At 51.6% G+C, this 27,957-nt stretch overlaps 1 protein-coding gene across 2 annotated transcripts; it reads left to right on the top strand.

Annotated features, from left to right (window-relative positions):
• Znf385a (zinc finger protein 385A) lies at nt 1-27,288 on the top strand. Of its 2 annotated transcripts, none has more exons than XM_028874402.2 (8): nt 1-82; nt 7,324-7,460; nt 20,479-20,589; nt 22,814-22,976; nt 24,773-25,015; nt 25,370-25,539; nt 25,714-25,809; nt 25,944-27,288. In XM_028874402.2, the coding sequence occupies exons 1-8, from the start codon at nt 73-75 to the stop codon at nt 26,172-26,174; spliced, it is 1,161 nt and encodes a 386-aa protein (XP_028730235.1). In that variant the 5' UTR covers nt 1-72; the 3' UTR covers nt 26,175-27,288. The 2 variants fall into 2 exon arrangements, with proteins under 2 accessions (XP_028730235.1, XP_028730236.1); XM_028874403.2 differs by lacking the exon at nt 1-82 and adding an exon at nt 6,254-6,355.
• The last annotated feature ends 669 nt before the right edge of the window (nt 27,289-27,957 follow it).

A 27,957-nucleotide genomic window follows, 5' to 3' on the forward strand; every position in this document is an offset into this window, starting at 1 on the left:
CGTACCCCCAGTCCGGCCAGAACGGCCCCCGGGACAGAACGACGCGGAACCCCGGGCGCCTGGGTCCCCAGCATGATCCTCGGTGAGTGGTCTCGGCGACTCTGGGCTCCGGGTATCTGGTTCCCTCTCACTGGGTCACCTCCCCCCCCACTCGGCACCGCGGTGACTGCGGCCGCCGGTCTGCCACTCGGTCCCCCTCCCCCCTCATCTGGCTGCACATCTGGGGTCCCCTCTTCCCCTCCTCCCCTAGCTGCTGCTTCTCCTGGTAATCTAGGGAGGGGCAGAGGAAAGCCGAGAAAGTGAGACCCCCGCCCCATAATGAGAACATTGCGTATTCATGAGGCTCATGAATATTATAAGACAGTGTACGAGAGACTAGGGGAGGGGGCTGGTCCTGGCCTGGTGGAGTTGAGGTAAAGGTTCTGACCCGTCACCCCCAGCGCCTTCCCCCACCCTTGGCTTTGGCACTCCGACAGCCTTCTGGGCCCAGGATAAGAAGGAAAGGAGGAAGTGGGGGGCGGAGGGAGAAGATGCTGGGTGTAGCTTCGAGGTGAGTGTGGTGGGAGGTGGGAACATGACGGGTGAAGATAAGGGGGCTGGGTGAAAGAGCGGGTGGGAAACTGTCCATCCCAGGCTCTTGCGGCTTAGATCCTGTCTCCGCAGCCATCCTGCCCCGACACGCCGGGACCTGCCCCTCTTTCCCTGCGCCGGCTGCCTGGGCCCTTCTCCCCCTCTTCCTCCCTTCCACCCCAGACCTGGGTCGGGGGCTGCAGGAGACCGAGGGACGAAGGAAAGTCAGAGTGGGGGAAGGGAAGTCCCGCTGGGCTCTGACAGCCAGTCCGTCAGCCTTGGCCACCCCATCTTCATGACCTACATCGGGAAGGGAGCCCCAGGGATGGGGGAGGAGAGGGCCTAGCTGTACTCCGGGCTCTGCAGCAGCCCCTGCCCACAACCCTGCAGCCACGGCAGCGCAGGGCCTGCTCTGACCTCTGACCTCCACCCTGGCTAGGCCGGTTCCAGGGCCCTGTTTACGGCGGAGCCCCCCACCACTCTCAGACACCTGTGGTCTCCCTGCCCCCACCGAGGACACCTGGCTCTAAGCTGATGCCGGAGGGCTGCGCTATCCCTGGCTCTCATCCCTCTCCCAAGGCCCTCTTCCTGTCTCTTTTCCTTTCCGTTGACTGTGTCCCCCCACTAACTTCACGGGGGCCTTTTCCCACTCTGCCCTCCTTCCTCCATCTAGCTGCTGTGTGGTCTCATTCTCTCTCATGACTTCTATACCTTACCCCCTCCAACTGGCCATCCATCACAGCTATTTAAATGAATGAGAGAACCAAGGCATGCATGTCTGTCACCCACCAGTCTCCAAGGCTGTCTCTAGCAGGTGCCCTGCCCTTCTGTGAATACTGTCCCAACTCCAGAGGACACCCCAACACAGTTCAGGACCCTAACACACAGGCTCCACATTCTGCCAGCCTGTGTGATCCCTGTGTTCTAGCTGTACCCTGGGCCAGCTGAAGAGGTGGCATCCTGCTTGCCCAGAACAGGCGAGACTAAGCCTTGTTTGCCCTAGTCCAGAGGCCCCAGAGAACTAGGTGTCAGGGACCTGGAAGAGCGCTGTCAACATCCTGCCACAAGAAGACTGAGTCCAAATTCTCTGACATTGGACCCTGCCGCCAACTGGCCTCCACCATCTCCCTGGAGGACGCTATAATTAACTCCTTCCTGGTGCCAAGTCCACAGAGGGGTGGGCGCCTAGTAGTGCACCACACACCTTAGCCTCCCCCCCATTCCATCCCAACCTGCTTTAAGGAAGGAGAGAGTGGAGAAACTGCTTGCCAGGACTCAAGACCCACCTTTAGAACCATGCTAGGGTATTTGGGTCTGAATGATAAGCTCCCTGAGTCCTTTACAAGGCATCCCTACCCAGCTCATCTGAATGTGGTGGTTTGGGCCTATAATCCCAGCAGACTGAGGGAAGAGAGAGGTTATTGGGAGTTGAGGACAGCCTGGGCTAAAGAGTGAGTTTAAGGCCACCCTGGCCTACAGAGTGAGAACCTGCCTCAAAACAAAATTAAAACACACATAAGAATCAGGGCACTGGTGGCACACGCCTTTAATCCCAGCACTCAGCTGGGGGCTGGGGGTGGGTAGAGACAGGTGAATCTCAGTAAATTCGAGGCCAGCCTGGTCTTCGGAGTGAGTTTCAGGACAGCCAGAGCTAGTCTTGGAAAAAAAAATCTAGACGTCAAAGTTCAAGATGGCAGTTCCGAGTTCAGATTCTCTGGGCTGCCACTTTCCTTTGCAAATAAGTCCCTGGTTTAGTGAGGGGCAGGAACCTGGAGAGGGAAGGAGGCTCTTCTGTTCAGGTTAGGAAGATTTCCCAAAGGTCTGCAGTCAGCACCTCCCATCCGAGGCACCACCTCCCTCAAGGTCCCACCCCCACCCACAGATACCCTGAGGTTATTAGGGCTGGTGTTTTTAGTTGTGCATAATCATCCCCTTGTCTCTTTCATCTCTGACTTCAAAGCCTTTCCAGCCCTCAGCCTGTCTTCTGCCGGGATGAAGGAATTGAGGCAGAGGGGACAGATTCATTGGACTTGACCAAAAGGATAAGATACAAGCATTCAATACTTCCCCGGCTAGCCTGACCCTGATTTTAGGCATTTCTGGGAAAGAAACTAAAAGGCCACAAGGAGAAGAGGTAGTTAAAGATGAAATCCCAATTTCCCCTTTGGCCTCAGAGGCTGATTCCCATCTTAGCCCCATGTTGTGCCTTTCACCACCATGGGACCCTAATCACCCACGGTCCTAACCCCAAAACCTCTCTGATTTCAGTGGCACCCTTGTGAGACAGCCACTAAATCACAGCCCTACCCTAAAACCTTCCCTGATCCTGCCCTACCCAGATGGGCCACTCCCAGAGACAGCTCAGCTCATGGCAGACTCACCCGGACTGTTCCCATTCTCTACACCAGACCTGCCCAGCCCACCCAAGAAAGCCCAGGAGCCATGGCTCAGGACCTGGCCAGACCTTTTAGGGGAAGAAGGAAAAGAGCAGCCCTCACTGAGATGCAGGAAGCTGGGTACAGCAAGCAAAGTCCCCAGGACTGAACAGGGTTTGGGGATGGACAGATGGATGCCGCCCAAGGGTCTGCAAGCTCATCCCTCTATAGTGCCTTGGAAGCTGTCTTGAATAGAACATGTAACAATCCCCCATGGAGCAGGGTGGGGCTATGTCTGCTGGAGGTAATTACACTAATAAGCTTCCCTCCAGAGTAGCCTGCCCCAGCCCGACCCTAACTCCTCCCAACCCTGCCTAACCTGGGTGCCACACACACACACACATGCACACAATTTGCTCTCCTTCTCTTCCTCTAACCTTCCTGCAGCCCTCACCTCCCACATGACAAAAGTCTTGGACTTGTTCCTTTTCCCCCCAGCCTTCCTCCTCCTCCTTCGTCTTTCTTTTCTTCTCCAGTCTACTCAGAAAAGCATAATATTTGAAAACCGTACTGGGAGGCGAAACTTGTTCAAATTCCCCACTTGCTGTGTGACCTTGGTCTACTAACACCCCCTATCTGAACCAACTGTCATCATTTATCATAAAAGAATTCATTTATTCAGCAAACATTATTGAGTGCTCAGTATGTCGTGCCAGCACTTTACACAGACTCGTTCAATCTTGTCATCAACTCTCAGAGGCAGGTACTGTTGTTCTAGTTTGACAGATGAGAAATGAGAGTGAGCCAGTCAGAGACCAGCTACTACTCACCCAGTTAGCACAGTGAAACCATCTCATGAGAAAGTGTGTATATGAGGCCCGGTCAATGAATAAGCCTCAGGGGGCTGGAGAGCCGGCTTGGCAGTTAACAGTACTTGCTGCTCTTGCAGAGGACTTGAGTTGGGTTTCAGTACCTATGTGGTGGTCCACAGCCAACAGTTAACTCCAGTTCCAGGAGATCAAGCACCCTCTTCTGGCCTCTAAGGATGCCAGGTACACACACAGTGCACTTTGATACATGCAGGCAAAACACTCATACACATAAAAATAAGTAATTTTTTAAATTGCCAATTGTGGTAGTGTACACCTTAAATCCCAGCACTGGGAAGGCAGAGGCAGGAAGATCTCTGTGAGTTGGAGGGCCAGCCTGGTCTGTGTGTCTGCATAGCAGGAGCCAGGACAGCCTTTGAGAGAGAGAGAGAGAGAGAGAGAGAGAGAGAGAGAGAGAGAGAGAGAGAGAGAGAGAAGAAAGATAAACTGGGCAGTGGTGGCGCACGCCTTTAACCCAGCACTCCAGAGGCAGAGGTAGGCAGGTCTCTGTGAATTCGGAACCAGACTGATCTACAGAGTGAGTTCCAGGACAGCCAGGGTTACACAGAGAAACCTGCCTCAAAAAAAAAAAAAAAAAAAAAAAAAAAAAAAAGAAAAAAGAAAGAAAGAAAGAAAGAAAGAAAGGAAGAAAGAAAGAAAAGGATAAGCTTGAAAAAGTGGCAACTATTTTTCTTAGAAAAGGGTAGATGTACCTGAGCCTCGAAACCAAGAACCATGGAGCTTTTTTAGAGTAGGAGGGCAGTGGGGTGCCAGAAATTGAACCCAGAGCCTCCCACAGGCTAGGCAAGTGCTCTCTCTATGCCCGAGCCTCAGCCCCAAAGAGCCCTGTTTCTGCTCACCCAGTTCTTAAGCTGCCATCTGCCCCTCTCCCACCTCAGGTTTCAGAGTGGAGGAGCCGTGAGAGCTTGGGGACAGCCCCTCACTAGTCGCCCACCTCTCTTCCTCCCCCCACCCCGCCCTCAGCTCACCCCTTGTCCTACTTCCCACCTCAGCCCTGTTCCACATCAGTTCCAGGCCACAGGGAGCTGAGTGGCTTCTGTCTCTTCTCCTCCATCTCTCCTCCTCTAGAGCTAAATGAGGACTCCACACCCAGGAAAGGCAAGGAATTGCTTTCCCCATTCTCTGCTTAAACCAGATGCCAGCCTGCGCTCAGCTCTCCGATTCAGCGTTAAATGAGAGCCCTCTGGGAGCGATGTAGCAGAGGAAGAATTTGCTAGAGTGCGACAGATCTTGATTTGACTCTCAGCCCCAATACTTAAGGCTGTGTGACATCAGCCAAGTTTTGTAACCTCTCTGAGTCCCAGTCTCGTCACATGCCGAATGGGAGAAACAATACTGGCTGCTTCGTAGGATCACAGCCAAACTGCTATATCTCCAAGCTTACATGTGATAAGACTCCTGCTCATTACCTGGTACATAGTGGTGCTTTCAATGTTTCTCGGTGGCTTTTTCTGGAACTCATCTCTCTCCTCTAAATTGGATTTTGGGAGTGGGATCCTAGAGAGTTGACAGCCAGGGACAAGGTCAGGAGCCAAGCCGTAGTACACGGTGCCCTGGTGTGGAAGCGCCAGCCCCAAACCAGCTGCTGTGAGTGGGAGCAGGGGACACAGGGAGCACTCGGGTTTCTCTCACCATTCCTGAGGCTCGTTAAGGCTGCCCTGGTGTGCCAGGCAGTAAGGAAGGATGGGGCAGAGGGGAGAGGCCTAAGAGGACAGACCAGGAAGAAGAGATGGTCAGTCTGTCTGTCCCTGTCCTCACCTTCATCTTTCTCACCCATGTTCTCTGCTCCAGGGTCTTCCTGTCCTCGTCTAGCTCTCCTGCTGGTTTTAAACTCCTTTCTCACTTTCTAACCCTTAGCCTTTTCTTTTCTGTATCTGTCCCTTTTCTAGTCACCTATTCCTGCTTCTGCCACTGTTTCTCATGTATATTCTCTCTCTCTCTCTCTCTCTCTCTCTCTCTCTCTCTCTCTCTCTCTCTCTCTCTTCTACACACACACACACACACACACACACACACACACACACACACACACACACACACGAGCATTCCAAATGTAAAGTACCAGAAGAAGAAATGGACAGGAGGCATTCAGACCCCTAACAGTTCAAAGGCCAAAGGTAAACATCTTCTTCAGGCCTTAGAATTTGGAAACCAAGCTCCCCAGCAGCTTTGACCCATGTCTGCCTCAGGCACAGTGGCCTCCAGTCTTGGCATTGAGCGGAAGAGACAGACCCCTCCAGACCTTTCTGGACCTCATTCTCCACCCCCAGCTGTGCCTGAGCCCTCCCCACCCCCTCCCTCTCGCTTCAGATTCCCCTAATCCCTGCTCCCCCGCCCTCCCCTCTGCCCCACTTTTCCAGGACTCTGATTGGCTGATTCTACTGACTGGGCTGGGGGAGGGGGATGGCAAAGGAAGGGGGCAGAGGGCAGAACCAAGGGAAGGGGACACTGTCAGGCCCAGGCCCCTAGGGGGCCAGGGCCAGGCCACTGCCTGGGGGCAGCAAGTACCAGCTTCTGAAGGTATGACAGGGGTGTCTTTATGGAGGGAACAAGAAAGGATCCTGGGGACCCATTACCCTAGGAAGGTCAAGGGAGGTCCAGGGCCAGGCATGCAGTCTCTTGGTCTGGCCTTTGTTCCAGAAACCCCTGCTGCTGGCAGGGGTGCTGGAGTGGTGGAGGGAGCAGGAACTACCCAGCTGGTGGACAAAGGCCTCTTCAGATGGTAGCTAGGCCAGCAGAAACCCAGAGGGTCCTGAGTACCTTTGAGCTGGGTCCTTTGGAACCTGGTAAAGCCTCTTTCAGGACTCCAGGAGGAAGAGGTTTCGGGGTGCTACTGAATGGCTAGCTGGACTTTCATTTCCCCTTGGGGTCACATGCAGGCCCTCCTCTCCCAGAGGCTTTGACCGAGGTTCCTCTTGCAGAGCTGGAACTGAGCCTGCCCAGTCAGACTAATGCGTCTGATAGGACTGAGGGGCTGCAGAAGAGCTTTGAGCAAATGGTACCCAGAGATGGTGACAATCACCCAAGAGTCATAACCTGAACAGCTTCATAACTTAGGGAGCCAGATGCAGCCCCCCGATGTTCCCCTCTGGACAGTGGGAAAAGTCACCCACTTGAATCTGTTCTGGGGATGCAACAAACCTTCATATACCCAGGGAACTCCAGACCAGAGAGGGCAGTTGGGGATTTGGTCCAGGGGCAGGCTGTCTGCAGAGGCTATCTAGGCTTTTCTTGGGTCTGTGAAAAGCCTGAAGGGCTTGGGGAAGGAGGCTGCAGAAGGGGGAAGTGAGAACCACCCAGAAGGGAAGACCAGCCTGTGTCCCTAGGCCCACAAAGGGTCTGCCCCTCGAGCAGCAGGGGAAGTATATGTATGGGGCACACTTTTGAGTATAGGAGCCTCATCTAGGGAGCAGTACTATGAACTTGGGTGAGGCTTCCAAGCTTCAGTCTTCCTACCCCACAGAATGTTCGTTCTCTCTGCCCTTCAGGCAGCCTGAGCCGGGCAGGGCCCCTCCCTCTGCTCCGGCAGCCCCCCATCATGCAGCCCCCGATGGACCTCAAGCAGATCCTGCCCTTTCCACTGGAGCCAGCCCCAACCCTGGGCCTCTTCAGCAACTACAGCACAGTGAGTACGGTCGGTCCGTGGCCTCTCCCCCGCCCTTGACCCCGAACCCCCCACTCCCAGTCTACCCCTGCACTTTCCTTGTAGGCCAAGCTCATCCTCACTTCCTGTGACCCTGTGTTCCTCATGTCTAATCACTGATGGCATGCCTTTGCTGGCTCTCTGGTGCTATAGTAACTGCAACAACAACAGAGTATTTGCTGAGCCCTCCCTGTCACCCAGACACTGCCCTGTCCCACTCATCCCTCTGTGAAGGGCTCAGCCATACAGAGAATAAGGAAGCCCAAGTGGTAATGCTGTCAGGAGTAAAATAGCCGAGGACACTGGGTTGGGGAAGAGGGAAGGGACGAGAAGGCTAGCACCGCTCTGGGTTTTCCCTTTGTCGTGTCCTGTGTGTTTGTGTGCCTGTGTGCAGGTGCACACAACACATGCACTTGCACGAGTGTGGAGGGCAGTATTTCCGCCATGCTGTGTACTCCAAGCTAGTTAGCCTGTCAGCGTTCAACCTATTCTCCTCTACTTCCCATCTCGCCATAAGAGTGCTAGGGTTGTAGATGCACGCTATGGCATCTAGCTTTTGGTGCGGGTCCTGGGGATCGAGCTCAGATCATCAGGCGTACACAGCTACTCTTTTATTCACTGGACCATCCCCAGCTCTCTAGAGCACACAGCTGGGTGGGTAGGATCAGTTTGTTATAGAACTTGAAGGGGTGGCAAAAGTCATCAATAATTAATAGGAAAAGAAACAGAGAACTACTGTCCATTCTTTGGCAGGGAAATGCCTGGGTAAGAGTTGTGGTTGGGGAAGATGACAGTGGTAGCCAATGAAGGGTTCAAAAGCTGGAGGAGGCTGTCTGGCCTTAGAAGCCTAAATGGGCAGTAAGAATGGGAAAGAGAGGAAGGACAGACTGATGAGGTGTTTTCAAGGAAATACTGATCTGCCATGGTAACCAAGTAGTATTGAGGGGATGGGGAGAGGAGGAAGGATAAGCCAAAGATGAGTCCAGGGCTCAGGCCTCTGTGACTGAGAGGAAGAAATCACCCCAAAAGAGACAATCTAGCAAGGTAGACACTAGTGTCTCTGACAAATGGGACTGCAGAAGCTGAGGGTTTAGTAACTGGCAGACATTGGTGGACACAGTATGTGCCCAAAATGTAATTCCAACAAGCCCTGAATCTGATGCTTAATACTACATAAATGAGGTGTGATGGGGCACACCTGCACTCAGGAGGTTTAGAAATTCAAGATCATCCTCAGCCTGGCATATATAAGTCCTTAAAAAAGAGACAGAGAAAGAAAGAGGGGAGGGAGGGAGGGGGAGGGGGAGAGGGAGAGAGGGAGTTCTCTTTAGCCTATAGCTGCAACCCTCAAACTTCTCCCAGAAACATAAACCAGAATTTGCATTGCACTCCAACTTTTACTAAGTGTTTGTCACATCTTAACCTTTACAGAATTCTTTGGGGTGGCTATTGTTACCAGCTCGTTCTACAGATGAGGGAACCGAGCACTGACTCTAAGAATGGCCTTGTCCTAGACCCATGCTAACAGGAGGGTAAACCGAAGGCAGGTCTATCTAAGCAACCTTATATCCAAGGGGGAGAGAAGCAGAAGGGAAGTTACAAATTTGTCACAGGCTGGAGAGATGGCTCAGTGGTTAAGAGCACTAACTGCTCTTCCAGAAGTCCTGAGTTCAATTCCCAGCAACCGCACAGTGGCTCACAACCATCTATAGTGGGATCTGATGCCCTCTTCTGACATAAAGTCGATAGAGCATTCATACACATAAAATAAATAAATTCTTGGGCTGGAAAGATGGCTCAGAGGTTAAAAGCAATGACTGTTCTTCCAGAGGTCCTGAGTTCGATTCCCAGCAACCACATGGTGGCTCACAACCATCTATAATGAGATCTGGTGCTCTCTTCTAGCATGCAGGAATACAAGCAGGCAGAACACTGTATACATGATAATTAAATAAATCTTTAGAAAATAAATAAATATTGTCACAGAAACACTAATAAAGAGGCGATTTCAGCTGGGTGTAGTGGTGCACACCTGTAACCCCAGCACTCAGAAGGTAGAAGTAAGAAGATCAGGAGTTTAAGGTTATTTTCAGCCACATAGCAAGTTTGAATTTCATGAGACCCAGTCTCAAAAAAAGTGGGTGAAGGGACTTAAAATACAGCTCAGTGGTAAAGAACTTGCCTAGCATGAGTGAGGCCTTATATTCAATTCCCTGCACAGAAAAAAAAAATATTATTTTTAAAGCAACTTAATAAAAACACAATGCTGAACATATATTCTCATAACTGCACCCAGTGTTGAGGCATAGCAATCAGTTGGTCACTGCCCTTAGGGAGCCCATTGTTTATCAGGAAGAATAGCAAGTTAACTATAACCTGATGAAGAGCTGTGTTCAAAGCATTTAGCTTGCGTGGGAGCTCAAGGGATATCAAAAAAAAAACTTGCTGGTGGTGGTGGCGCATGCCTTTTATCCCAGCACTCAGGAGGCAAAGACAGGCAGATCTCTGAGTTTGAGGCCAGCCTGGTCTACAAAAGTGAGTTCTAAGACAGGCAGGGCTATTACACAGAGAAACCCTGTCTCAAAAAAGAAAAAAAGAAAAAGAAACAAGAAGAACTTGCTGCTATAGGGGAACCTAGGGGGCCAGCTGGGATTAAGCAGGATAAAAGAAAGGAGGAGAAAAGACTTAACCTAGCTGGAACAAGGACTTAGGATTTGGACTCTGAAGAATCATTAGTAGTTTTTATTCTGTATTGTTTGGTTTTATTTATTTATTTATTTATTTATTTATTTTTTCAGAGCTGAGGACTGAACCCAGGGCCTTGCTCTTACTAGGCAAGCGCTCTACCACTGAACTAAATCCCCAAGCCCTGGTTTTATTTTTTGAAATAAGGTCTTGTTGTGTAGCCCAGGCTGGCTCCAAACTCTTAGGGATTCAGTCTCAGCCTCCCAAGTACTGGGATTTCAGACATGTGTCACAACACACAGCATATTCATGGGGTTGTAAAAGTGGCCTTGGAGAAGGGCTAGAGAGCTCAGCTATTCTTCCAAAGGACTTGGATTTGACTCCCAGCACCCTCATGGCAGCTCACAACCATCTGTAAATCTGTAACTCCAGTCCCGGGGGATCTGGTACCCTCTTCTGGCTTCCGAGGGAACCGGGTGTGAATGTGGTGCACATACAAACATACAGACAAAACGCTTCATACAAAGCCAGGCTTGGCAGCACACGCCTTTAATCCGTGAGTTCAAAGATCTGCAGAGTTCTAGGACAGCCAGGGATGCATAGAGAGACCCTGTCTCACATAACAAAACAAAACTGGCTGTTCTCCCAGAGGACCCAGGTTCAATTCCCAGCTCCCACATGGCAGCTCACAACTGTCTGTAACTCCAGTTCCAGGGAATCTGACACCTTCACACCAATGCACATAAAGTTAAATAAAGTATTAAAAAAAAAAAAAAAAAAAAAAAAAACCACAAAACAAAACAAAAAATGGAATATCCCCAGGAAAACACTTCATACTCATAAAATCAAACAAAATAAGATAAATGAAGGGAAATAGCCATAGAGAACATTCCGGTTTGAGTCAAATCACATGAACAAGAGCTAGAGAAGAACATCTGGGAAAGCACAAGTGAGCTGGTGTCATTCGAGCTCAAGGGCAGGGAAGGCCGTCCTCTGTCTAACCTCACGTTCTCAGTCTCGGCAGCCTCGGTGTTGTCCCCATCTACAGTTGAGGAACACAGAGACTAAACGACTCATCTGAGACTCATCCTTAGTCCAGTCATGTGATTTTTTTTTTTTTTTGTTTATTTGTTAGCTTGTTTGTTCTTTGGGTTTTTGCCTCTGCCTCTCTAGGGTTGGGATTACAGGTATCTGCCTGCCACCCCATCCAGCTATAACTTAGGGTTTCTTCCTCTTTATTATACTATTTCTAGTGTCTGTGTATGCCGATACTCAGTGCCATGAGAGAGAAGGTCAGGGAACAACTTTCAGGAAGCAGTTCTCTCCCTCGAGTGTGGGTTTGGGGCTGGAACTCGGGCTGTTAGGCTTGATGACAAGCACTTTCATCCACTCCGCCATTTTGCTGTCCCTATAGTGGAACTTCTGACTCCCAACAGTTCCATGGTGTTACTGCTTCTAGAGGAGCTAGTTAAAGCTGTGACCACAGCAAGCGGAGGCTGTAGCTCAGAAGTAGAACTCTTTAAAAAATAGTTTAGTTGTGTGTCTGTGGACACAGTGGGTATGTGCGCATGAGTGCAGGTGTCTGTGGAGATGAGAGCTGGTATTACCTCACACGGGTGGTGAGAATGGAACTCGGGAACTCAGCTGGGGCCTCTGGAAAAGCATCAGGTACTCTTAACTGCTAAACCATCTCTCTAGGTCCCCTCAGAAGTAGAGCTTCTGTCTGTGGTGCATGAGGTCCTGGGTCCAGTCCTCAGCACTACATTAAAAAGAAAACTAATAATAATAACAGAGTAGGCATGGTGGTTACATCTGTAACTGTAGAACTGGGGAGACAGAAGCAGGAGGGTCATAGGTTCCAGGCACACCTGAGCTATCTAGCAAGATGATCTAAAAATAAAACCTGGGGGTGGGACTGCTCATCAGGTCTGAGACACTCACCATGTAACCCCGGAGACCTGAGTTCAATCCCTAGAACCTAAATAAAGGTGAGAATCAAGTACACAAAGTTATCCTTTGACCAACACATGTGATAATAAAATAAAAAACTTAAAGCCGGCCTGGTAGCACTGACTTGTAATGCCAGCTACTCAAGAAATTGAGACATGGGACTAGAGTCATTAAAAACAAACAAACAAACAAACAAACAGCAAACTAAGAAGGGTCACAAGGGTTCAAGGCCAGCCTGGGCTACAGAGTAAAACTCTGTTGAGAGAAAGTGAGGAGGGAATGGGGATAAGATAGCTTAGTGGGTAAAGCTGCTTTTCATGAAGCCTATGACTTAAGTTCTACCCCAGGGACCCACATGGTGGAAGGAGAGAACTGATTTCAGTACACATGCATCCACAGATAACACAAATTAAAATGTAATTTTTTTAAAAAGCAAAAGAGCAAGTTATAAAATAGTAGGTTCTGTTTATAAAACTAAAGGGGGATATTTATATGTGGGCACTGGGATGTTCACAAGATGGACACCCAAGAAATTACAAATGATGCCACTCTGTGGGGGAAGGAGAATTTACAGTTAGGAACAGAGATATGGATTTTTAAAGACTTACTTTTATTTTTTAAAATTATGTTTATATATGTACCAGTATGTGGGCATGTAGATGTGAGTGCAGGTGCCTAAGGAGGCCAGAGGCATCAGAGCCTCTTGGAATTGGAGCTCCAAGCTGTTGTGAGCCACCCGACGTAGGTGCTGGGATCAGCCCTCAGGTATTCTGGTAGAACCCCATATAATCTTAACTGCTGAGTCTTCTCTCCAGACTGAGATGTAGGGTTGTTTTTATTTTTGTTTTATTTGTTTGTTTGAGACAAGGTCTAACTATGTAGTCCCAAGTAACCTGGAACTCACTATACAGACTAGGCTGGCCTAGAACTCACAAAGATCCATCAGCCTCTGCCTCCCAAGTGCTGAGATTAAAGGTGTGCATTGTCTCACCTGGCTCTGAGGTGTTTTTTTTACTGTTGTTTTGTGTTTTAAATATTTATTCAAGGAGATGCTCAGTGGTTAAGAGCACTTGTTCTTGTAGAAGACCCATTTGGTTCCCCACTCACGACCATCTATAACTCCAGTTCAGGGACTTTGACCTCTTCTGACCTCCATGGGTATCAGGCATATACACAGTGCACAGATAAATGTGCAGATAAAACATTTATAATACATAAGATGAAAATAAATATTTTAAAATATTTTATTGGTCATATTATTTTATTTGTGTATGTGAGTGCAGGTACAAGTGTGGAAGTCAGAAGAAAAGTCAGGAGTTGATTCTCTCCTGCCATCTTCTGGGATACAGGGATCAAACTCAGGTGGTCAGGTCTGCTGGCAAGTGCCTCCACCTGCTGGGCCATCTCTGAAGCCCAAGATGTACTTTTTGTTTTGAGACAGGGTTTTTCTGTGTAACAAACAGTCCTGGCTGTCCTGGAACTTGCTTTGTAGAACAGATTGGCCTCAAACTCCCAGAGATCCACCTGCCTTTGCTTCCTGAGATTAAATGCGTGCACCACCACTGCCATGAACCCTAGATGTACTTTTTTTTTTAAGATTTATTTATTTATTATGTATACAGTATTCTGCCTGCATGTGTCCCTGCAGGCCAGAAGAGGGCACCAGATCTCATTACAGATGGTTGTGAGCCACCATGTGGTTGCTGGGAATTGAATTCAGGACCTCTGGAAGAGCAGTCGGTGCTCTTAACCACTGAGCCATCTCTCCAGCCCTAGATATTTGCAAATAACCTACATATCTGCTATACATTGAATTGTATCTGGTTATTTATAGTACACATTACAAATGTATTGTTTAAGGAATAATGACAAGGAAAAAAAGTCTGGGGGTAGCAAGATGACTCCATGGGTGAAGGTGCTTACTGCCAAATGTGAGGACTTGAGTTTGACCTCTCGGACCCACATAATAAAAGAAGAGAACTGATTCCTGAAGGTTGCCCTGTGACCCTCACAAGCACACTGTGGCATGAACGTGTACACCAAGGTCTCCCATACACACAAGTAAATACATGCAATAAAAAATACTAAAGTCTGCAGTCAGGATGTAATATATGAAAAGAATAAATAAATAAAATTTAAAAATCATTAAGGGAAAATTTGTACAAGTTTAATACAGGCATGATTTTTTCAAACATTTTGAGCACACTATCAATTGAAGCCACAGGCTTGGACCTCAGAAAAAGGAGAGCCAACTTTATACTCTTTTGCATTTTGAATGTTTTTGTTTTATCAAGCATATTTTGTTGATGTTTGGTGTTTAAAACGTATTATTATTGTGTACACGTGTACACACATACTACAGCATGTGGTAGAGGCCAGAGGCCAGCCAGCTCCTAGAAACTGGTTCTCTCCTTCTTCCATGGTGGGTTCCATGGATTGAACTCAGATCCTCAGATTTGCATAACAAAGTGCTCATACCGTCCAAGGGGTCTCATTGCTGCCCGCCCCCTCTGTTTTGGGCTTTTGTTTTTTTGTTTTTGAGACAAATTCTCACTATGTACCCCAGACTGGCCTCCAACTCACAAAGATCCTTACATTTCAGGCTTCTGAGTGCTTGGGTTACAGGCATGCAGGCTTTCTTCTTTTTATTAAATTATCCAACTGTCTGTCTATCACTTTATTTATCTAGACAGGTCTCACTATATAGACCTAACTGGTCTGGAACTGTGTAGACCAGGCTGGCCTCAAACACACAGGGACCACCTGCCTCTCCCTCCTGAGTACTGGGATTAAAGGTGTGCACTACCATACCTGTGTTTGGAACCAGATGTGGTGGTTCAGCACTAAGGATGCTGAAGTGAGGGGATCACCATGAATTTCAGGCCAGCCTAGGCTACATGGTGATTTCTAGGCTAGCCTGAACTAAAGTAAAACTTTGTCATAAACAAAGAAAGAGAGAAGCCTGGGGGTATAGTTCAGCGGTAGGGCACTGATATATGTGTGAGATCTTGAGTTCAAGCCCCAATACCTCAGAAGGAGTGAGTAAATAAATTATAGTTAATAAAGCCACAGCATGGATAGACCTGGGAGTGCAGCAGGGTGGCAAACAGCACCATCCTGAGCATCTGACTTCCAGGATATAAATTAATGTTGCAAACTCCTGGCTTTACACCCTCAGGCAAGTTGTTTAACCATCCTAAACCTTAAATTTGCCAACTATAAAATGAGATATTGGTGAGGCATGGCAGCACATTATCCCAGCACTTAAAAGGCTGAGGCAGGTGGTGGTAGTGCATGCCTTTAATCCCAACACTCCAACACTAGGGAGGCATAGGCAAGTGGATCTCTGTGAGTTCAAGGCCAGCCTGGTCTACCTAAGGAGGATCACAAGTTCAAGGACAGATTTCACTACATAGTAAGACTGCCCAACAAACAAAACATGGGTGGGGAGCAGTAATAGTACTAATTCACAAGGCTGTGTGTGCATTGTATTACAAAATCATGATGCCTAGCCAGGGCTAGTGCTCAGTCAAACTTTTGCTGCCTAGTCACTAGTTACTGGTACTGTTATTTAAAGAAAAGAAAGAAGGGGAAGGTGGGGTGACTAAGGCCACAGCCCTAGAAAATAAGCTGAATTGGGTAGTAGGAACAGGAGGCCACTCTGGCCAAAGAAACAGGAGCCAGCAGCTGGAGGGGCTGGGAAGGGAAGTCTGCTCTGCAGAGGTGGAGAGGACACGGGAGAATGTCAGGCTGCGTGACCGTTCAGACTCTGCAGAGGAATGAGGACACCCGCCTTCGGAAGGACTGTGCAGCAGCTAAGTCCATGGCTTTGGAGTCAGGCTGCCCAGGTTTAAATTCAAATCCCAGTTCAGCCACTTACTAGCTTATGACCTTGGGCAAATTATCTAACCTCTCTAAACCTCAGTTCCTTCACCTATAAAGTAAAGATAATAATAGTACTTACTTCAAATCGCAGTTGTGATGATTAAATTAGATAATCCAAGCAAAGAGCCCAGTGCAGAGCTGGCACATTCCAAGGGCTCGATCGACAGTAGGTGGTGGTGGAATTATGGCAGAGTCTCTCTCTCTCTATGGATTAGTACCTCCCTCCCTCTCTCTCTCTCCTACATGGGTGGTTCTGCCCCTCAGACACTTCACATTATTATCTTCCCTCATCCTCCCTCTGTTCAGTTCACTGTTTGCCTCTGTTCTTGGACATCCGTCACTGTCTCCCAAAGTCGGCCCTTCTCAAACCAGTACCCCAGCTCCACTCATCTCTCTGGTCGCTGCTCTGGGTGAGATGGGAGCTATGATAGGAGACCCAGGGACAGAGGCCTGCCTTGTCCAAGGAAAATGAGAGGAGTCCTGGCAGTGGAGATTCTTTGGCCTTCTCGGTGCGGTCGCACTTAACCACCAGAGGGCAGCAAGTGCACGAAGCGTAGCTCGGAACCTGGTGCTAGGGCAGGTGGAGAACCCAGGAGAGGAGATGGGAAGAGGTTAAAGGTCGACGTCCACCACTCTGAGGTCACTTCTGCTCTGGCAGCCCCAAGCTCCACCAACCAGAGAAGTCGCTGAGAATCTTGGGTACCCGGGCTTGGTTTCCCACCCATGTGAGAGAATTGACTTGTTAAAGGCGGGGTCACAGGGGCTGTGCGCCGAGAAAGCTGGGAAAGCTGGGTTGTTTAGGAAAAGCTGTCTGCAAGGGAGCGTGGAGCAGGGCAGAAGGGGTGAAAGAAAAAACAGATACATGTCTGAACTAGACCAACACGGTCATGCACAGGACTGGGGCGGTCACTGGACCCAGGAAGGAACCCAAGTGCTGGTAGCCGAGGTCATCAGGTCAATGCCCCTGCCGCTTGACCGAGAGGCCCCGAGCCGGAACAAGGCCTTTCCTGGAAGCAGTGTCTAGTCGCGATCCCCAGCTTTCTTCGCGGGAGCCCCCTGGCCTTCCTCTCCTGTGCCCTGTCCCCGCCCCCGGTCCCGGCCCGCCCTCGGCCCCGCCTCCGGGGCGGGCTCCGGACCGACCGGCGCCGCCTCCCCTCCTCCCAACCAGCCGGGCCTCACAGCCCCGAGCCGCCCGGGCAACGAGCGCCGCGTCCCCGGGCCGCCCGGCCGGCCAGGCTCGGCCCCCGCCTGGGTCTGCCGTCCTGGGCCATGGAGCCGCGGCCGCCAGGGCCCCGCAGGGTAAGCCACCCGGCCCCTCCCCCCCCGCCTCCGCGGCTGCCGCAGCGCCCCCCACCCCATCCCCGCCCGCCCTGCGGGGCCGGCCACCTCTTCTCTCGCCCAGTCCTCGGCTGTCGCCCATCCCCCACGCGGCGCGGCCCTCACCGATCTCTGGAGCCCAACTGGCGCCCCCGACTACTGCCACCTTGCTGGATGCGCTAACCTCTGCTTCCCAGGTCCTTGGAGTCCCCCAAATCTCAGACTTGCCATCGGTCCTACACCTACCCTCAGACCACTACGCTGCCCAGACCTCTCTTCTCCAGCCTTGCCCTCTCCCAGCAGCCCTTCCCCACCTGCTCTTTGGACACCCTCAGCTCCCTCTTGCCCGTGTCAGCCCTGTCTGCTCGGGTCGTCCCATCCCTGCGGTTCCACCTCTTTCCCTTGTCGCCTTATTTTGAGGAATGGGTGGGGTAGGGATGTGGGTGGTTGGACAAGGAGTAGTGGGTTCCATCCGATAAAGAGCAATGAGAGGAAACCTAATCATAGCAGGCCCCCCTCCTGCTCCTGGTCTGATTTCGCTCCTCCTTGCCCTTCCCTTCTTGCCTGATTCGTTTCAGGGAGCCTTTCCCCTTCACCACTGTTGGAGGGCAGGTGAGAGAGGACTGCTCTGGAGAGTTTGCCAGGCTGTGTCTAGGCCAGCATCCCAGGGAAGGGTCTCTGGAATGAAATGGGCCTTGGGAGATGCTGGCCTCCACCCTTCCCTAGGGAGCCTCCATCTAGGTCACCAGGGCCTCCTGACCTTGGTCTAGAGGAGCACCTCAGTGGCTCACATTCCACCTACTTGGGGACTGGGCCCTGAGCCCTCACCTTCAGTCAGCTGTCTCCTCGGTCCCTAGAAGGGAGGGTGGGGCAGGCTGGCTGGGCTCCCTCCTCAAGCCTCTCACCCCGGAAGAGGGACCTGGCAGGAACCTAGACTGTGAGGGGATAGAGACTGGGAAAGTCAGTTCACAACTCATCCTTGGGATCCTGGGCCCTCAGACCTTCCGGGAACTGGCTGGGGCGATGGCACAGACGGAACCAGGAGACTGCTCTCGGAGACTGCTCTCGCCTCTCCATCCTGTTCTCTCCCTACCGTTTTCATACGACTTAGGTTTCCTGGCCCATATTAGGTTTCTGTTTGGGCAGAATTCCCATTCCCCACCCAGCATGTGAGGAAGCCCAGGGCTCATGAGAACCCTGGGGCAGAGCTGGGTGGGGGTGTCTCTGAAAAGGAAGGACTGAGGCGTGGAGACTAGAAGCTGAGAGCAGCAATCTGTCTCTCCTCTCTGATTAAAGCCTGCCTCCAACTTGGTCTGTCTTTCTTTCTGCCAAACATATCATGCATTTGTACAGATAAACACACAGCTGAAGATTATACAACCTGACCATCCACAGTGTCAGCAAAGCCCTCGACGCAGAAATGTTGATCTTCGAGTGATGTACACAGTACATGACACTCATTCACACTCCACCCATGCACGAACTGATGGAAGCCTGTCTAATGCTCGTGCCCGGACACATACTTTTCCTGTATTTGACTGGGGCTTTCAAGCAGTGTGTGGAAGGTGACAGTTGTCACACTGGTTATCTGAACTCAATTCCACTGTTACCAAAATGGGACAGACATAGGTCAGCACTCAGTTCACTGGGACCCCTTCCTGATAGTAACTCCAAGCGGTTGGAGAGACTCCTGGGGGAGGCAGAGAGAAGATTACTGTTCTATCCCTCACATTGTCTCATGGAAAACCCTAAAACCTGAGCACAGAGAGACACTTAAGTGAGTTTGCTAAGGACCCCTGAGTCATCAGCAACTATGTCTTAGCCCCTCCCCTTGGAAAATAAGGTTTCAGTCCTAAGTTGTTTTGAGAGTTCCCGGCTATTCCTAGTCTCTTTAGCCCTAGCTGCATTCCAGTCTCTTCCTCCCTGGCCACCAGGGTGAAGGGGGAGGACTGCTCAGAGAGACTGTCTCTGTGCTAGCTGTATCCTTGATAGCAGAAGGCCTCAGAGAAGCTCCTGTCCTCCCCAACTACACACCTCATACGAACTCTTGGCCGGAGACTGCAAAGGCATCTGCTGACCCAGGGTGAGCAGAGCGTTCCCAACCCCTACAAGTCCATCAGCTCTGCCCTGAAGTCCTGCTGATGCTGACAGGGAGAGAAGGTTCAGAAGGTCCTGGCACACTCAGACCAGAGCTATTCCCATTCTCCTCTTCCCTGTTCCCTGATAGAACCACCAATTCTCTCCTGAGTTCTTGTTTTCCTGTTAGAAGGTGCTGACTTAAAGAGATGCAGAACCTCCAGGTGATGGTGGTGTTGCACGCCTTTATTCCTAGCACTTGGGAGACTGAGGGAGGCTGAGGGAGGCCTATCTCCATAAGTTGGAGGCCAGCCTGGTCTACAGAGTGAGCTCCAGGATAGCCAGGGCTACTGAGAGAAACCCGTCTCGAAAAACGAAAGGAAAAAAGAAGGGTGAGAGATATCCAGAACCTAAGTGTGTTAGGGTGAGATAGGGCCCAGAGACAGGAAGACAGAAACATCTGTCTCCTGGGACCTTTGGCAGACAGTTGTACCCCAGAGTGAGGCCAAAAGGACTCAGGAGCCCTAGAACCTCTGATATTTGGGGCTGCCTGTCAGTGGTCCTTTTTTTTTTTTTTTTTTTTTTTTTCCTTTTTGGTTTTTTGAGACAAAGTTTCTCTAAAAAAAAGCCCTGGCTGTCCTGGAACTAGCACTGTAGACCAAACTGGCCTCGAACTCACAGAGATCCGCCTGCCTCTGCCTCCGGAGTGCTGGGATTAAAGGTGTGCATCACCACCGCCCGGCTTGTCAGTGGCTTTTGAGAGTTGGCCTCACTGTATGAAACAGGCCAAGGTAACAGTTGAACCCTGAAGGTGTGGTGAACCAGAGTAAGAGACCATGGAGTGGCCTTGGACAGACCACTTCTACTTCCTATGAAATGGGAGCAGTGGGTCCTTTGGGTCCCTTCCAAGGCTATGAAGATTGGTCTGGAGAGACCCAGAAAACTGGGGCTCAGAGCCTTAAGCGTGTTGAGGCCTGAGGCAGAGGGCTTAAGGACCTTGGCTTACCTCGGCTCAGCCGATGTGGGGAAGTGGGGTTAATAGATGAGTTTGTGCAGGTTCCTAGCTCACCCTACCTACCATCCACAGATGGACCCTGTACAGAAGGCTGTGCTCTCACACACATTTGGAGGACCCTTGCTCAAGACCAAGCGGCCAGTCATTTCCTGTAATGTCTGTCAAATCCGATTCAATTCTCAGGTAAGAAGGCCAGCTGCTACCTACTGGTGAGTGGCGGGGCAGCCATGGGAGCTTGAGGGAAGACTAAGGGGATGTTGAGAGAGAACGCAGAATGGGAGACCGTGGTGGGGCAGGAGTTAGTGGAAGACACTTGAGACAACTGGTCGCTATGGTCTGGTTGCTTTTTTTTTTTGAATGTGTGTGTGTGTGTGTGTGTGTGTGTGTGTGTGTGTGTGTGTGTGTGTGTGGTAGGGATTGAATTTAGGGCCTTGCACACAGTAGACAAGTACTATACCACTGAGCTGCGTCCTCAACCCTTTTTCTTTTTCTTTTCTTTTTTAATACAAGGTTCCTTTGTGGAGTCTTAGAACTCACTCTATAGACAAGGCTGGCCTCTAACTCACAGAGATCCGCCTGCCTTTGCCTACCAAGTATTGGGATTAAAGGCGTGCGCCACCACTGCCCCAGTTTTTTTGGTTTTTTTTTTTTTTTTTTTTTTTTTTGAGACAAGGTCTCTCTACATAGTCCTGGAACTCACTAGCATATGCTACCACACCCAGACCAGCGTCTGGCTCCTTTTTATGTTTTTATTTTGAGACATGGCTTTAGAAGTTTCCCAGGCTCGCTCTACCTTACTCTGGCCTAGATAGGCCTTGAACTTTCAATCCTCCTGTCTCAGCCTCATAAGTAGCCATGATTACAAACCTGTGCCACCAGACCTGGACATTGCTGTGTTCTGTCAGAAAGTAGACAAATCCTCCAAGGCTGGCTGGCCCCTTTGACCCGTGGGGCTAAAGCACTCCTACTCAGAAACAGAAGAACAGGGAAGGTGTATGACCTCCAGCCTTCCATCCTTAGTGCTGAGTTTGGCCTCTGTGGCTCTCCACAGAGCTTAAGTCCCCTCTGGCATCTGCTGAACGACCCTTCCCGACCCTTCCCACTTCCACCCAGCCTCCCACATACGTCCTTTCTAACTTCCCTCCAAATCACATTGCAAGCCTGATCTCTACACCCTCCTGGGATTTTGCCCATGAGGAGAATCCTTCCAGATTTCCTCCCTCTAAAGCCCCATCAGGACATCTATTTAGGTCCAGACCTTGCAGGGTGCAGGCCCTAAAGCTTTGGAAGAAAAACAGCAAAGTCTTTTATTCTGCTGAGTAGGGGGAAAGCATACTGTTTGTCTATGCAGCCCATGTACACACATACTCAGGCACCGTACTGCTGAGCCCTGTTCACCAAGGCTCTACTCCCTGTCAATCTTGTTTCCCTGCCTGCCCACACCTGTATTTCTATCCCTGTTTAGGTGACCTTTTGACCTCAAGATTATACATTCTTAGCTGTGGCACAAATGGGAGAGGAGGGGATGGGCAGGCAGTGGGTAGGTGGAGCCAGAACCAAACTAGAATCTGGCCTCATTGCTTAGACTCCAAACATCCTCTCTCCCAACCCTGACTCCATTTGCTGATGGAGGGAACAAGATTGGAGGGATAAAAAGCCCATAACGAGCTGAGGGGATGGCTCAGTGGTTAAGAGCACTGGCTACAAAATTTTCCAGGGTACCCAGGTTCAATTTCCAGCACCCACATGGCAGCTCAAAACTGTCTGTAACTCCAGTTCCAGGGGATCTGACACCCTCATACAGACATACATGCAGGCAAAACCACAGTGCACATGAAATAAAAATAGTTTAAAAAAAAAAGACAGCCAATAGCAGGCAGCTCCCCCTTCTTCCTCCCCATCGAGTGTCTGTTTTGACAGCTGTCTCTGCTGCTGTCCCCTGTCTCCAGAGCTGGGCTGGAGGCCAGGGTCCTCCAAGGTGTCCATGGAAGCTCCAGGAAAATGAGGCCTAGGGGGAGTATCAGGACAGAGCTAGTGAAAACCGCAGAGCAGGCAGAAGAAGAACTCGGGCTTCTGGGCCTGGTGTCTGAGAGGCCAACTAGTTGCGTGTCCCGCCTTTCCCCAGTCCAGTATTCTCTTGCAAGCTTGAGGATCTCTTTCCTCTACTCAGGACTAGTCATCAGCCAGGTCCTGGGTGTGGTGGTGGAGTATAGTCTGGACTAGGTCAGGGTCCAGATTCCCAGGGACTCCAGCATGAGAAGCTCATCTGAGCCACAGCGATGACCAGTGTGTCAGCATGGGCTCTACACAGCAGGGGTATAGGCAGAACATACTCCATCCTGCTGAGGCCGCCCTGAGACCCGAAGGAGCTCATCTCAGACTCTGTGTTCTTTCTCCACCCTTGAAGAGCCAGGCTGAGGCACACTACAAGGGTAATCGCCATGCCCGAAGAGTCAAAGGCATCGAGGCTGCCAAGACCCGAGGCCGGGAGCCCAGTGTCCGGGAATCCGCAGACCCCGCTCCGGCAGGCAGCACCCCCCCAAGCGGGGATGGTGTAGCCCCTCGTCCAGGTGTGTCTGAACCCCCCTCATACTTCTCAACTGATCTGTCTTTCTGTTCTTTCCCAATTCCCAGAACTCCCCCTCTGCTCCTCTCCTCCCTCTGTCCCCACTCCCAATGACACGCAAGGTGAGTCCTGGAGCCAGGCATAGTGATGTCAAAATTCCATCCTGCCACCCCACCCACCCCTGCCTCAGCTCTTTTCAACAGAGTCCCTACTGTCCGTCTTCTCCACCGCCCAGTGACTCAGCGAGGGGCTAGGGTGAGGCTGCCTGGCAAGCTTTCCCAGGAACAGGGAGGCATCCGTCTAATCCAGATGAAGCCCCTCTGTGCTAGCCAAAGGGAATAGGGACATCAGAACCTACCAGCTTCCCTGGAGATTGAGGCCAAGTGTACGAGACTTCCTAAATGATCTTGGATGGACCTGTGAACTTCTTGAAACCAAGTTAAGAAAGAAAAACTTAAAAATCTTTGAGGTCTTTTTCAGCTTTACCAAAAGCAACTTCACATTTGTTTTCCCCTCATGACTGGTGGCCATCCTCCACCGTACTTCCAAGGAACTGGGACTGAGGGAATCCAGGGACAGAAAGATATCAGCCACCCCACCCTGGGATTACCACAGATATCAGTCTGGCCAACTCCAGAGAGACCTAACATTCCCCTTGTCCTCATTTCATCTTATTCTGGCCTGTCTTTCTTGCCCCACCCTAAAAGTAATGAGAAACAGGCGTCTATATCACCAGCTTGGGATCCAGGTCTCCACTGTGGCCACATGCACACACACATATGCAACCAACCCTCTGGCATTCAAAGATGTAGGGGCCAGGCCTGATTTCTAACTGTACTCTGGCTGCTTCTGAGTCTGATCATCTTAGTTTAGTGAATTAACACCTCTATAAAATAAGGATGGGCAGAGCTGGTGATGGTGACATTTCTTGACTACTATTGTTGTAGATGCTTTACACACACCACCTCATTTAGTCCCTGCACACTTTCTGAGGACATGGGATAGATATTGTACACACTGCTTTCGTAAACCATTATGTCCTGTCCAGTTTGGGATGAGGATGTGCTGTCTGGTTTGGAGTGAAGATGAAGGATGTCATGAATGAGTAGGAGACACAAAGGATGGGTCATAGGATGGACAAGCACACACCTACAGGGATTAGGAATTCTTCTGCCTTCTCCCACTCCCGCCACAGCCCTCCTCGTGACCCGGAAACTGGATCAGCTATTGGAGCAAGAGTGGGAGCGCTAGAGTTTCCCTTGCAGAAGCAAGAACCCAGTGCAGAGGCCCGAAGCCGGTGCATCTTTAATCGAGCCATGAATTATAGAGCAGCCTGGATCCCTGCTTCTGTTTCCCTCTGCTACGCTTACATCTGTCTCTCCTGACTTCTCCTCCTCCTGGTTCTGCCCCTTCCTGTTGCTCCTTGGTGTTCTCCTTGAGGGTCAGGGAGGGATTTGGGAAGGGGTTGTCCTGGCAGGAAGCTCAGGCTGGCCAGCAGGCCATGGTGGGGTGAATCCTGGGTCTCTGCCTTTCCTCCTGGCTGGGCAGGCTGCCAGCTTTACTCTAAAGGTAGCCTGGTTACCCCTTGGCTATCCTCAGCTTTGGGGGAGTGAGCCAGGCATTGCAATCACACATCCAGCCAGTGGCAGCTGAATGGAATTTGGCTGTGGCCCAGGGCATGAGAACATGGCTGTTGTAACAGGGTGGGGACTGACTCCTGGGCTCTTACACTCGAGGAAATGGGGGTGGGTCTGCACATGAAGAGCCATTTGGGATGACCCCATGTTTCTTACCAAACAGTTTCCATGGAGAATGGCCTGGGTCCAGCTCCAGGATCCCCAGAGAAACAGCCTGGCTCCCCATCCCCTCCCAGTGTTCCAGAGTCTGGACAGGGTGTAACCAAGGGCGAAGGGGGAACTCCAGCCCCAGCTTCCCTGCCTGGGGGTAGCAAGGAAGAAGAGGAGAAGGCTAAGCGTCTGCTCTACTGTGCACTGTGCAAGGTGGCTGTGAACTCCCTGTCCCAGCTCGAGGCACATAACAAAGGTATGGGTCCTCAGCCTACTCCCACCCCTCTGCATCCTGACTCCCCTGCCTTCTAGCCTAGCTGGGTCCTCTAAGACCTACCAGCCTGTCTCCTTTCCCAGCCATCTCCCTATTCCTTAGTCTCTTGCTTCCTCATTCACCTTCCCCTTTCCCCAGACCCCCCTGTGCTTGGGAGGGTCCCAAAGGGCTCCAAAAAATCCCACACTCGCCTCATTCATTCACACACACACACACACACACACACACACACACACACACACACACACATTCTCACTGGGAAGATGGTGGGCATTTGAGACCTGGTAGGTCTGGAGAATTTTTCACCTGCCCTCATCTTCTTCCTCCGTGGGCCAGGTACTAAGCACAAGACAATTTTGGAGGCCCGAAGTGGGCTGGGGCCCATCAAAGCTTACCCTCGACTGGGGCCTCCCACTCCTGGGGAACCAGAGGCTCCTTCCCAGGACCGAACCTTCCACTGTGAGATCTGCAACGTCAAGGTCAATTCGGAGGTCCAGCTGAAACAGGTGAGTCCTACACCCATCCCAGGGTATCTGAGGAACTTGACCCACTTAAGGGAAGGGAGCTTGGGTAAGGGCCACTCAAAAAGGAAGTATGGCCGGGTGCTTAGCTGCGGCCCTGCCTCTGGGGGTTACTTTTTACTAAAAGCTCACAGCCCCACTACCCACTGTACCACACAGCACATCTCCAGCAGGAGGCACCGAGATGGTGTGGCCGGGAAGCCCAATCCTCTACTGAGCCGTCACAAGAAGCCTAGGGGCGCTGCAGAGCTGGCGGTGAGGCCTGGATGCTGGGGAATTGGGCTATGGGAAGACCAGGAGAGCTGGAAAGGAATCTGGGCAAGCCGGCAGAGGTTGGGCTTGCCAGACCACTCGCCCGACCTTTGTCTCCCTCTCTTTGCCTGCTGCAGGGCACACTGACTTTCTCCAAGGAGCTGCCCAAGTCCCTGGCCGGTGGCCTGCTCCCCAGCCCCCTGGCGGTGGCTGCGGTGATGGCCGCTGCAGCAGGCTCTCCGCTGTCCCTGCGCCCAGCTCCAGCCGCACCTCTTCTGCAGGGACCACCGATCACACATCCTCTACTCCACCCGGCCCCAGGACCCATCCGAACTGCGCACGGACCCATCCTTTTCTCCCCCTACTGACCTCAACCCTGAACCCCTCCCACTGAATCCCCCACCTCCAGCCGGGACCCAGGCCTCCGGGCTCCCAGCCCGCCCCTCCTCCCGGCGCTCCCTGAATGGTCTCTCCTTCCCCCCACCCCGAGGTACGGGGTTCCAGGAAAGGGGAGGGGTAGCGGGGGAGGGGGGCTTAAGAAGGGGGGGAACACCCCAGATCTCAGGGAACCCCGCCCCCTGTCCTTCCCTCTCCCCTAGAAAAGAGGGGGGCCGTCTCACCCCCGAGCCCCCTCGGAGACACCCCCTCCCAAAAGCCATGTCCATCCAACCCTTCCCCTCCAAACCTAGCACAAAACGGGGTTCACAAGCCATGGTCGGGGCCCGGGGGGAGAACATGGATTTTCTTGGCAATAAGCGGACTCTGGGACTCCGGCCCCCCCTACCCCAAACTAAAGCGCTTCCGTGAACAAACCCGTCCTCCGCAGGGGGAGGGGAGCAGGCGGGATCCTGGGTCCCTCGTAAGCACTTTGGTTTTACCGCCTGCAACCTCACTGTGCCCGCCCCGCACCATGCCCCATCCCCAGGTCCAGTAGGGCCCATCGCAGGGGGCAGCACTTGGGGGCGTCTCAGGCACTTGGGTGGGACCAAGGAGATGCCCTCATAGACCCTTCCCTCACCTTCCTCCCCGGTCCGGGTTCCATTCTTTTCACCAGCACCCATCGCCCAAGGGGTACCAAGGGGGGCAAGGGGTGTCCAGTCCAAGCCCACCCCCGCCTCGCCTTCCGCAAAACTGTGAGCAAAAAGCAATAGAAGCCTCGCCCCCGCCCGCCCCACCCCTTTCCGCAGGATTTGCCGTCTGTAGCCTCCCTATCCCCATCCCTAGACCTCATGGCTGCCCCCTCCCGTGACACCTCCACTGCACAACTCGGGCGGGGGCGTGACCCCCCAACCTGTCCCTTCTGTGGTTTCCGTGTGGTCAGCCCTTCCAGCGCCGACCCGGGATGGGGACCGGCCCCCACTGGCCCTCCCCTCCCCATGGACTCTTTCTGCTTGACAATGTAGCAACCCCGGCCCCCCCACCTTCGCCCTCCCTCTTTCCCTCTCCTTGACAATAAAGTCTGGATTCGTTCTGCCCTCCGCGCCCCGGACTCAAACTGTCTTTGCTTGCTGTTTGGGGCGCGATTCGTTTGGAAGGTGTGTCTTACGGTGAGGAAGCCCAACACCCAAGGAGGAGGACGGGAAACGAGATTGGGAAGAGGTTGTGTGAAGCCAGCAGAGCCTGGGAATCTCAGTCCCTACCTAGCTCGTGTAAACTTGGCCAGAGGGAATCCTCAACCTAAGCTGTTGAGAATTCTCTACAACTCCACTAGGCGGCGCTAAGAACGCAGAAAAGGAGTTGTCTGTTCCATTAGAGTTTCTCGCAATTCTAGGGAGAGGGGTCTAAACCCAGACAAAGGAAAGAACCCAGGCTTGTGTGTCTATAGTGGGGACCCACACCAACAAAACAGACAGAGAAAGCAGGGATAGGCCTCATATACTGACTCGGGATGTCCTGCATGAACCTCAGTTTTCGACCAGCAAGCAGGCTTGAGTTTTAAGGATCCTTTGAGACCTCCTGTGTCTAAGACCATTCAGGCTGTGCCCTCTACAGATCTGCTACGATACTCTCTCATGAGGCTCCAAGTGGCCTGTGTCTTGGGGCACTGGGTAACTCTTCACGCAGAATCCAGCCTAAACACATAATCCCAAGAACTGTGACACACCTCTCCACCCCATCCCCTCATGCCATGCCGTCCAGCTCTACCGGGTA

This window comes from Peromyscus leucopus, chromosome 20 (assembly GCF_004664715.2).
Source record: "Peromyscus leucopus breed LL Stock chromosome 20, UCI_PerLeu_2.1, whole genome shotgun sequence".
Taxonomy (NCBI): Eukaryota; Metazoa; Chordata; class Mammalia; order Rodentia; family Cricetidae; genus Peromyscus; species Peromyscus leucopus.